Source organism: Nansenia antarctica (assembly GCF_963989245.1).
Source record: "Nansenia antarctica genome assembly, chromosome: 1".
NCBI classification, from domain to species: Eukaryota; Metazoa; Chordata; class Actinopteri; order Argentiniformes; family Microstomatidae; genus Nansenia; species Nansenia antarctica.
Window position 1 is genome coordinate 99,294,905 of NC_137674.1, and position 12,650 is coordinate 99,307,554.

General features: G+C 46.6%; 1 protein-coding gene across 1 annotated transcript in view; it reads left to right on the forward strand.

Annotated features, from left to right (window-relative positions):
- col24a1 (collagen type XXIV alpha 1 chain) overlaps window positions 1–12,650 on the forward strand; it is a gene marked incomplete at both ends in the record, with an annotated part of 120,638 nt that overhangs the window by 22,791 nt on the left and 85,197 nt on the right. Inside the window, 2 exons of the mRNA XM_080528293.1 lie at window positions 5,749–5,879; window positions 7,715–9,045. Of these exons, the coding sequence (XP_080384419.1) occupies window positions 5,749–5,879; window positions 7,715–9,045 (1,462 nt within the window). The remainder of the gene's footprint in view (window positions 1–5,748; window positions 5,880–7,714; window positions 9,046–12,650) is intronic.

Here is a 12,650-nt window from a genome sequence, read left to right on the forward strand (position 1 = left end):
GCAGTTTGTCCAGTACCAGTGGGAGGCTGGTAGAGGTAGAAATCGGTGGTGGAGGACAGGCACATTGTAATGCATGGAATGGAATTAGGAATGGTATCAAACAAGTTCCTCATTCCTCATTTTGTTCCATGCATTACAATGAGCATGTCCTCCGATGTCTACCTCAACCAGCCTCCACCGATGTACTGGTGTGACTCTGGACACCTCCAGCCCCGGTACCGTGCGTAGTCTCTGGTGAATGATCCAAATAGCTGCTTCTTTAAAGTACAAATATGTGATGCTAGAGTCCTCTGTGGTTTATTTGGACATGTGAGTTGGACTGGTGATCAGAAGGTCATGAGTTCAAGTCCCACCTGGGAACACCACCACTAATGTGCCCTTGAGTAAGGCACTGAGTCCTAAATTACTCCAGGGAGACTGTCCCTGTAATCCCTAATTGTAAGTCGTTTTGGATAAAAGCGTCTGCTAAATGGTAAAAATGTACACATTATTTGTTTGAGGTTTATGGCCTGAGTGAACTTAATGGGCTGGTTTCCCGGACACAGATTAAGCCAAATCCTGAATTAACAATTTTGGAATGAAAAGTTGTAAAATGTAAAATCTCTCTATTTAAGATGCTTTTTTAGTCTTTTAGTCTTAATCTGTGTCCGGGAAACTGGCGCAGTTTGCCCATGCAGTTACAGCGTTCTATGTGGTGGGCAGTGACCCCTAGAGGTGGGGTCAGTGGGGGCCAGAGTCTGGTCGTGGCTCTCTCTCTGCAGGGCTTATTCCTGAAGGGTAAGCCATTCTCCTAAACCAGGACCTCTTTTTACACTAAGACCTGAACAATGCTAGGCTGTACTGGGCAGGCCTGGCTACACATCCACTTTAGTTACTGAAACAGTGCTGGAATGGACCATGTAAAAGCCAGCGCAGTATGATCGGGTCTGTTTTCTTTGCATTTATTCCTGGGATATACACACACACACACACACACACACACACACACAAACAAACACACAGACACACCACATGCAGATCAATGGTCGGAACTATGCTAGCTATCAGTAGCAACAATTGAGGCTTTTCTCCTTTTGTGGTAAGACCATTTGCAGGGACACATGTTCACATGTATTCACTTTTTGAATTAGGCCTAATGATATTTATATCCCAACTGCTTTAAGCTAAATCTTTCTTTTTTTATCTGGGAGGAAGGGGAAATTAAACATAAAAATAGTCCCATGAATGACTTCTCAGCACATATCTACAGATGTCACATATGATATCACTCAGGACTCTCTCTCAGTAAAGGGCTCCATGGTTCTGGGTTACTGTCTTCTGCACTCAGTTAGGAACTTAGGAACTTAGGTTCCTCAAGGTTTACACAGGAGGTATACATCATCATCATCATCATCATCATCATCAACAGCCCTTTACAAAGGCACTGACTACCCTAACACCATCACCTCATTTAATTTATTTGGATATGAACTGATCTTGCCCAACAAATTGCCTCTCTGAGGACATTAACATATATTTTTTTAAGAATTTGAAACCTCAGCCTCAGCACACAGCAACTGACTCCCCTATCACCATACAGTCACATAACATGAACACAGAGAGAGGAGACACAACAGGAGGGATTCACGCAATCAGCCTTTTGCTACCAGAAACACTGGTTTAACAGCAAAGTGATCTGTATGTGTGTGTGTCCCCCACCTGGTGAGATGGCTTGTTGAGTGAGTGAGTGGTCTGTGATTGACGTTCTCTTTTCACCTCTGCTAAAGTATGCATTACTGACTGAGGAGATAACGAGGTGGATGGATGGACTTGCTGTTGAATTGATTAGTTTTCCTTTCCCTGGCCTTTGGGGACATAGACAGGGCTAATGGAGAGCTTATGGACATGCTTATTCTGCAATCATGTTGTCAGTTGAATGAAACATAACATTTAGCTGTGGCTGATGACTCTCAGTTTGACACTTGTGAAGTGGTCACTGCTACCCTGCGGCCAACTATGACGCAACTGCACATTTGAGATGGATCATCTCAAACCTCTTGTTCACCCTATGATGGAGTAAATGTGTTCTGTAGGAGTAACTTTGTTATGCCTATTCGTCCTCAATAAAGACATAACGCTATGTACATCTACATCACACACACACACACGCACGCACGCACGCACGCACGCACACACACACACACACACACACACACACACACACACACAGCAGGACATGTCTTTTTGTCCTCAATAAAGAGACGGAGCTCTTTATCTTTACATCATGACTTAATGATGGATGAATTTGTCTCAGATTTGATTGATGTTGATTACTGACTCCGATGCTTTGGCTCAAATCAATGAGTGAATCTGATATTGTTTTGTTTTGTTTCGCTGACCCCGCACCCCTGCCCCTCCCCCCCGCAACCTTCCCTTGACTAACTGTGCTCTCCATCCCTGCAGGAGAACCCTCCTCCTGCTCCTGTCAATATGCACAGCAGTACTGTCTGCACAAGAAGACTACCAAGCACAAGGTGAGCCGCTCTCCCTCTGACACCGTCCTCATGGACTGTACTGTCTCTGTCTCTGCACTGCAAAGGTCACTGTAGAAATCTCTAACCCCACCTGAAGATAATGGAGGAAAAATCCCTAAAAATGATCACTTGTCTAACCAAATAAATAGTGCTATGCTGTCTAACTGTGGTTATTCATATGAACTGTGAGCTGCCACCTCCAGCTAACACCCCCCCCCCCCCCCCCCCGTCCTTTCCACCAGCCATCTCTAGAGTGCATGCAAAACATGACCTTTGTCAAACTATCAAGCGATGTCAACAAATAGGCCGAAAGCCCAGTTTCGGAGGTTTCTATTGAATATTCCCTCTCCGATTGGAAACAAAGTCGGCAGTGAGGAGTTGATTGTTGATTGTTACAGGGGCTTGTGTGGGTTTTTTCAGGCATGCGTGAGCCTGAAGGCTGACCAAGTGACATTTAACGGGGTGTTGGAGAACAAGAGAGGGATGAGGAGGAGAGAGAGGGTGAACACTGACTCCTGGTTGCAGAGTTAGAGAACGTCACCGTTTCGTCTTTCCAGCCAACTGTCTTGTTACGGTTTCTTTGATAAATCCACTCCATTTGCATTTATTTCAGTTAGCATGCACAAAGCATGTCACATGGTAGTTTGTATTGAATCACTCAAGTCTCAGGGCTATCGCTTTAGGCCTCAAGCCTGCTTAGATATTCATGTTGGATAAGAGAAGTGATTGATGTTCATCTCACTTTGAATAAGAGGGCGTCACTGTCAACAAGGAGAGGGGGTCTTGTTAACCCGTTAGTATCACTCTGGAGTATGTCAGGGATTCATGTTGGGCTTTATTGATACATTTGTTAAATATTGTCATAGAGAGGCATTTGAATCAAATAGACATCAAACTCTGTGGCAACATTATTGTAATTGTAACTGTTCATTTGGTTTACTGTAAGTGAATTAGTGAAATGTCTTCATGATTCACTTACCTTGACAAATGTATTTGTTGTAAGTCGCTTTGGATAAAGGCACCTGCTAAATGCCAAAAATGTAAATGGAAAGGTGGTTTCCACTAGTTGTGTCCACCCCAGGATGTGAGTGTGTTCATGCATTCCTGTGTATATTAATGTGCCTGTAATCAAATCGAATCCAACTTTATTTAGAACAATAACAATGTTATTTCTAACACCATACGTAGACCAGATGTGATAGCCACAGATACAGATGATCATGGGTATTTCTCTAGTAGGAAGCAGAACAGGGAGTGTGTCTGTCTGTCAGAGAGGGAGTCAGAAGGACAGCTGCTAACAGGAGATTCTCTTCCTATTGGTTGTTTCTTAAAGCCTCTCCTGCATGTCTGCTCTTGTTCCTCAGGTTTTAGAATGCAGGTAGAGACAGCCCAAATAGCCTCTCTTAACTCCCCCCTGTCCGTCCTTTCTCCTCTCTCTGCACTCCTCTCTGGCTACAGACAGGACAAGCAACACACGTACACACACACACACACGTACACACACACGTACACACACACACACACACACACACACACACACACACATACACACACACAGAAACACACACACACAAACACATTTACATTACATTTAAAAAAATTACATTTAGCAGACGCCTTTATCCAAAGCGACTTACAACAATTGAACACACGCGCACACACACACAACAGGACAGGACTCTAAATGTGACACGCACGCTCATACCGTGCTGTGAAGCATGCTAAAAAGAACACTCTGAATAAGTACACTAATCAGTCAAGCTGAGAGGAAGGGGAAATATCACATTAATGCTTAGCATGTTTTGGCAACTGCTCTTCAGCTGGATAGATGCAGTGGATAAGGTGATATCCATCAGTGAGTTATTTCAGCCAAGCACCAGAGAGAGAGAGAGAGAGAGAGAGAGAGCGAGCGAGGGCTATTGAAGTGAGAAGGGGGGAGAGGCAGGGCTTGGTCAGAGATAACATACTTGGTTTCTCCCCCTCCCCGCTCTATGACCCGTCCCTTGCACCAACAAGTTCAGTCAGCTTTGTGTGTATTTAGCTGTTGGGGATATCGTCCTTTGGAATAAAACATCATGAATACTATGGTGCGAACAGGGGCTCATTGTAATGCTTGGAATGGAACGAGTGTATTTGATACCATTTTCTCATTCCATTCCATGAGCCCTTCCTCCAATTTCTCCCACCATCCTCCACTGGTTTGCAAGAGGCCTTGCTGCCTCTCAACCAGAAATCAATGTTGTTGAAAATAGTGCACGGCTGGCTAGTGTCTGATGACTGGCAACTCCTCTCTCAAAGACTTGCTGAGTAGGCATTTATTTGTGTACACATATCGCTGTGCCAGAAACATGTCAGCATGCAAAGATTAAGATTTGTTTCTGTAATCCTGTCTTCGTGTTTGGTATGTGTTTGTGGTAATGAGCATGTGTACTGTATCCAGCATTGCTCCTGACTGGTTCACCTCAAACTAAACTCAACCAGGGGTCCAGGGTCAGTCCTTATGTGTGTTTGTGTGGTTGTGTCTGCATATGTCATTGTTGGAGCCCACCAAGGGAGGCTGGTGGAGGTAGAAATCATAGGACAGGGGGCTCATTATAATGCATGGAATGGAATTCGGAATGGTATCAAACACAATAGTTTGAGAACGGAATGACAAATGTATGGCTTCCTGTGGCTCAGTTGGTAGTGCATGGCACTAACAACTCTTAGGTTGACGGTTCAATTCCCACTGGGACCATATACAGAAAAATATATGCACTCACTGCAATGTAAGTCACTTTGGATAAAAGCGTCAGCTAAAGGGCATATCATATTATTATTATATTACAAATGGTGCAATATCAAACACACATGTTCGATACCGTTCCTTATTCCATCTCATGCATTACAATGAGCCCCGTCCTCCGATCTCCACCTCCGCTAGCCTCCACTGGAGCCCCGCTACCTGCAGTATCCCCTATCCATCATAGCAGGAGGGGGATAGAGGAATGCACTAAGGGCTGGGGCAGCTTGTCTTCACATAGGAGACAGGTTAATTGGAATACAGGCTGATGTTACCCCAGGCAAAGAATGTCAAGGACATCTCAGTGCGAGCACAGATCCATAGCAGATACTCCTCCCCGGGCCGCGGGAGCACTCCGAACCACATGGAGTCAGCCACATTCTCTCTCCCAAGGCCTCGGACAAAGCAACCTTTGGCTGGGTTAAATTCCAGCCCCTGTTGGTATTCACCCAGAGCGAAACCACAGCCTGAGAGCACCAGCAGCACCTCCGTACGATCACCAGACTACACCCCCGACCTCGTGCCTCGTGACCTCAGAGGAGGAGGAGGAGGAGGAGGAGGAGGAGGAGGAGGCGGCAGGGCATGTTTGATGTTGGGAAATGTTGAGAGGTTGTTATTTTGTCTGACTGTGGTTGTTGCAGATGTTGTTTGTTGGTTTGGTTTTGACTTTGACTCCAATCCAAGGATATGAACCCCATGTCCTGTTTAGATAGCATGAAGATAGTAGACAGCATATTTTGTGATACTGTCTATTAAAACGTTATGTGAAACATACAGTAGGCAGTTTGTCCATGGAACTAGTTGCACAGGGTTAAGTTAAAGTTCAAGTCCGTGATCTCTTCTGTCATGCTTTATGAATCCCCTGTTTTTTCAAGTCGTGCTAATGAAGTTAGGACAAGCTTCGCACGCTTGTCCATAATGCTTTCTTCTAAGTGTTTCCATATGAAAATGTTAAAGATACAAAGGTACAAAGGTACAAAGGTAACCTGAAATAGCCATCTGGCTTTTGCTCACCCCCCCCCCCCCCCACACACACACACACATATCTGCTGTCAACATTTATACTGAGGCTTTCTAAATAAGTTATTGGCTGTTCAATTCGATCCGCGACCAAGGTGAAAGGTCACAAGGTCATACATGTGCGCCTCGTCTGAAGTAGCGTGTGTTGCAGCTTTGATGTCAGACCTTTTTGCGGTTTGCGTTCTCCGCCGTTTTTTTATTGCTGTGAACGCGCCGTGCCCTCAGAAGGCCCTCAGTTAAAAAACAGAGTTCTTCTTACTTAGCCTCGATTATTTTATGACCGTGTTGAACCTGGCGACAACAACAGGGCCATAGAAGAAGAGCCTTGCCTCTAAAAAAGGCCAAAGCCACTGGTTGAGTTAATGCGTTCAGCTCCCTCTTGTTAGGCCAAATCAATAAACCAGTCTTTTGTGAGTAAGCTCCCTGAGCATGGGGAAGAGCTGTTTCAAAGGAAACAAGCGCCTCTGGATTAGCAATGAAAATACCTTCCACTACAGCTCCTCCTCCTCCTCCTCCTCCTCCCCCTGGGATCTCCCCACTGACATTCACACAGGCTTTAAGACCTCTCTTGTTTCCTGGATTCTACAGCGCTACTGCTTCAGAGGGCTTCTCCCTCTCTCTCATGCTCTCTCACACACACACACACACACACAGACACATACACATACACATACACACACACACACACACACACACACACACACACACACACAGTTTAATACTCTCTTAAACAGTGTACACAGTGTAACTAATTTTGACTTTCATGTTAACCATGTATGTAGTAAAAAAAACATACTGAATGAAAAACGCTGTTCTGAAACATTTTGTACTGCGTCATAGCAACATACAATGTCCCTCTCACATTGTTATACCCTTGTCCTCTTATAAAGCCTGCCCTGTACTGAGAGAGGCTATTCATTTCTGTTCATCTGCTGTTCCTCAACATCAAATGGGTCTGACATATATTCTGAGGAATCACCTGGGAGTGAGAAAGCGTGTATCATGAATCTCTGGTGGCAGATTGATTCAAACAATGTGTGTGTGGGTAGCTGGAGTACTGTGGTGTACTCTACCCATCCCTCTACAGTCGCCTGGTCTCATCTGCCCGCCATCTGCCTCGCTGGCGCTCTGAGAAGCATTATGGGTCAGCGTGGCAGACCCTCGAGCAGACCTTCCAGATATTCCTCCACTTCCTCCTCTGTGCTCTTTCATTCTGTACGGCCTCCTTTTTTTTTCTTCCACCATTCTCACTCTTTCTTTGATTCCTCTTCCTCCCTCTTGCCCCCCCTCCCCCCCATTCCTCCCCTTTTATGTTCTCCTGTTATCCAGTTTTTCATAATAACATCCATAGTCTTTTACATAAATGTCTGACTTTCTATTCCGCTCTCTGTCCCTCCAGGTGTGGATATTCTCTATCGGCTGGGCGTCACCGGCAGCAGAGAGACCCCCTCCTCCTCCTCTCCTCCCTCCTCCCCCCAAGGAGCCGGGGTCATCCTTGATCCGGACACCTACATCGAAGCCCCCGTGGGGGGCCTGTTCCCGCCGGACACCGGCGAAGAGTTTTCTGTCGTGGTGAGCCTAAGCTCCTGGCGAGCGAACAATGCTTTCCTCTTCAGCATCCGGGACGGCAGGAACAAGCTGCAGTTTGGCATCCAGCTGCTGCCCAAAAGGGTGGTGGTGTACACGGCCGAGAAGGCCTCCGTCTACTTCAGCTACGACCTGCAGGACGGGCGGCAGCACTCGTTCGCCGTGGGCGTGCGCCCGCGCTCGGTGTCCTTCCACGCCGACTGCGGGGCGGTGCACCAGCGGGAGCAGACGCTCACCAGGCCGCAGACGCTGGGCTCCGGAGGCCTGCTCACCCTAGGGAGGATGAACCCTAAAGCCACCCAGTTCCAGGGCCGCATATGCCAGCTGGACATCTACCCGTCTGCCCAGGCTGCCGCACGCTACTGCGACTACCTTAAAAAACAGTGCCGGCTGGCCGACACCTTCCGATCGCCCCCTCCGACCCCGAGCTCGGATACGGGGGCGGACAGCCCCGCGGCCTCCTCCTCCACCTCTGCCCCCTCTCCGGTCCCCCACACGGTGCTCCCCTCCCTGGCAGCTGAGGCCCAGACCCAGCAGACCCCCGCCCTGGCCAGAACAGCCCTCGGCCCCTCCTCGGAGAGGTCCATAACACAGTATTTAGGCCTGGGCTCCTCGGTGCAGCCTGACCTGGGGGGCTCCCTGCTGGAGCACCTCACCCTCACCGCCTCCATCTCCAACCCCTCCGTAGACCCTGACCTCCCCTACTTGGGCACCCTCAGTGGGATGGCTGCTCTGGGCATCACCCCCCCTGCGGGTGGCACCAACACCACCAGGCAGTCTTTGGGGGGGCCTCAGTCTGAGAACGACACAGAGGAGGAGTGGGACCCCAGAAGGCCGAGAACCACGGACGCCACCCCAGGGTTGATCACCCCTGTCAGGCAGAGCCGTTTGAAGGAGGGCCTGAGGAACAGGACCTGGGACTCTCAGCCACAGCCCCGGCCCACAGACCAGGTCCTGGAGACCCAGCTCAGAGCCAACGGCACCACCCTGTACCGGGAGAACCAGGTGGACACCTCTGAGGAGCATGGCCAGGACGGCGCCTACAATGTGGATATGGAGGGCTACGACTATGGCTACGAGGAAACAGACTACTACGACTATGATGGTGCTTTCCCCGGCCCCAAAGGAGAACCAGGTCCTCCGGTAAGTGAATCTATGAATAATAATCACAAATATAAGATTGTTAGAAACGGTCTTCAAAGAAAGAGCATAACCACAAGTCAAGTCGGTACATGTGCGATATAGGTACATTACAATGCGACGCAATCTAGCCTAATTTATGGTGATCATACTTTGAGTGTTACATTTGGCCCTCCCTCACTCATAGACTCTACTCATCTTCCCAATCCCCAGAATATGAAAGAAAATATTTTGGCAGCGCTTTGTATTGATTTAGAAGCAAGGTGACGGCTTGTCCAAGACCATTTATTTTTTCATGTATCAACAGGTGGTTAAAATAACATGTCATTCCCCTTTCTGAAATACTGCCTGTGACTGTCTCTCACTCTCTCTCTCTCTCTCTCTCTCTCTCTCTCTCTCTCTCTCTCTCTCTCTCTCTCTCTCTCTCTCTCTCTCTCTCTCTCTCTCTCTCTCTCTCTCTCTCATTTGTGTGAGCACGGACAGGGTAATTTATACCTGCTGCTTGCTGTAGGTCTATAGCCTAGCAACAAAGAGAGAGGGATCTTCATCCAATGTTTACTGTATGTTGCCATGAAGGTGATATCATGTCAGGTCCTTATAGCTGTCCCACTTGATGCCCGCTTTATGCCTCAGAAAATTAAATGTGTTAAATGTGTGAATTGATCCACTAGAGTTTCGACAGCAGCATTACCTCAGATATAAACATCTACCTTTATGGTTGGGTTGGGAAACTGCTGAGTGAGCTACTGTATCTCGAGGAGCCGTTGCTGCCAAACGTTGCTGCCACTTCTCAAGGTGAAATTCAGTTCAAATCAAATCAGTGTATTTATCATATGCGTAGGATACTGATTGTAAACTGTACAATTAAATGCTTGAGACAAGCATCCTCTCAACACTTTAGTGTAAATAAAAGGAAAGGAATAAAAAATAACAATAACAAAACGCAACAGGCAATAAGGCACAGTAAAGAACTAAATCAATGACAAATACTTACTAGTGCAAATTGCAAGTGCAATACATATTTACAGCACAGTACAGTGCATGTTGTAATACATGTTTGGGTGGTCATAAACTAGCCTATTTACTGATCATATCTACCTGGTTTAGGAGAGGTAGTAAGACATATTGATGTGTGTTTAAAAAACAACAGCAGCCGTTGTCAGTTGGCTTCTCTCACTCCCATGTTTTGGATATGAGTTCAACTCAAGGTCAGAGGGTCAGTGTGTGATGTCATCACCTCATGTGCTCCCAGAGCTCTGCATTGAGGTGGTATCTCCCACCTCAGAGCTCTGGATTGAAGTGGTATCTCCCAGAAAAATACTTCCTAATTCTCTGCTCAGTGTAGGCAGAAACACAGATGACCTTGTCATTGATACATATACAAACATGTTTGAAACCATAACCCTATTCCATTCCATGCATTACAATGAGCCCGTCCTCCGATTTCTACCTCCACCAGCCTCCATTGATATATAATAATGTAACTAACTGTACTCTTGTGCAGCTGCCACGGGTGATGCTTCCGTTCTTGTCCATAGCATGCATACCCCTAATTGTGAATGACGTCCGGATCTGAGGATGCTTCGGGGGCTTTCACCCTAGCAGCTGCACTTCAAACGATTGGAGGAACTGCAGATTATTCGTTCATCACCTTTATTTATATATATATATATATATATATACTGTTTCCATCTGAAACGTCTTTTACTCGCAGCTTGCTTGGTGTTACCTACTGTAACTCGAAACTCTTCTGTTATTGATGTGACATGTACTCACCTCACCAACGTTTCAACTTAGTAGCCTTCCTCTGGGTGTGATCCAGTGTTTCCCCTACCATTGGATAGGCGGGTGGGCTCTGCCCCCTGACTGACTGAACTGGATTTGCCCCCTGCCTAAAACTTGAGGATGGGCTCATTGAAATGCATGGACTGAGAAATGAGGAATGGTAGCAAACACAGGTGTTTGATATCATTCCTCATTCCATTCCATGAGTCACTACAATGACCCCATCCTCTGACTCCTGCCTCCACCGCATCGCCTGCTGTGAATGTGATTGATGATTTACAGATAGGGTGAATCACACTGTGTCTACTTGTCGTGCTAACTGCCTGGTCTTTCTATCTAAGCCTTGTTGTTACGGCGAAGGCGGTAGCACCGCACTCACTGTTTCCATCACCCGGTGTGTGGGAGTGTGGCGTTTGAGCAAGCAGCTGTTTCTGAAGCATTCTCTCTTTGTCTGATACAGAGAGCAATAGAGGAGGACTCCCCCATATTCCCCCAGGACCCCCATATCCCCCCCCCCCCCCAACTTCACTTAGAAAGTAAAACGGAACATTGAATGTGTACTCATTTTATCGATCGATCAGGCCTCAGCGTTCAGTGAGATATTCTGTAAGACCCCAATTCTTAATTGCACTGACAAAGCTGTGGTACAGAAAGCAATGTCTTCCAATGCAAAAAACTGCGGGAATCATTCAATCGTGTACTGTAATCACATCAGTTTTTGGTTTAGGGTTCTCTTTGTTTGTTATTTCTATCCTTCTGTAATAGTTTTTCCACGGCTGTGTGTATTCCTGATTGTCAGTCTCTTTCCTGGGACTTCCTTTTCATTCCCGGGAATCCCAGCAGCACGGTATCATCTCTATCACTACTGCAACCATAGAAATAAAATGAGTAGATCGGACATGCCCATTCAAATCAACATTCCATGGTGGGTGTACCGGCGGCCATCTTTTGGCATGTCATATGGAAGTTTTAGCCCACAGCTTTATTAACAACCAACTCAACTGACATTGACACTGGAATGTTCAGTCAAATGATGCTTAGCTGCTATGGTTCCGCCTCTGAATTTTTGGCTTTCTTGGTCTTCTAAACATGCAATAACAATGACTACCATAGCAATTATGCATTACAATTCCATACATCTTTTGGTGTAATAGCCAAATTGCCATGGTCGAAGGGAACATGAGTCCGTTCTACTCGTCCTATTTCTACGATTGCAACATTCACCCAAGGCCCTCAGCTAAGCCTCTTCCCCCGAAAACGCTCCAGTGATCTCCTCTTGTTTGTTTGGTTTGGAGGAGCACACCGAGATGCCCATGGAGGATACAGTACATGATAACCGCTTTTTTGAAAAGCGTCCAGTTTCCAATCATACTTTAGGAAACAAATCGCTGAGACAAACTGCAAACAGAGGGGCTTCTTTCTCCTGCTCCTCCAGTGATGAGATGTGGCATGTCTGTGCAGCACGGGGAGAATATGAACATACTACGTTAGAACCCTATTCATCATCAGTGTGGATTGGACAGAAACGGCTTAGCGGCAAGCCTGTGTTTTCGCCGTCAGCAATATTTACATTCCGATTACGTACGACTCTTCACAGAGCACATTGTGTGCTTTTCCCCCAGTCCAGTCCATCATAGGCTCCATATACACAAGTGGCCCTAACGTTCTCTCTCTTCTCCTCCCGCTCTTTTCTACCAGAGCTAAAGATGATTCATCAAGTGTCATCAAGTGCTTTAGATTCAGATTCAGATTCAGATAACGTTTGTTGCCATTATGCATACACATATAGGAATTTGCTTTGGCATTACAGTAAGTGCGTTTAT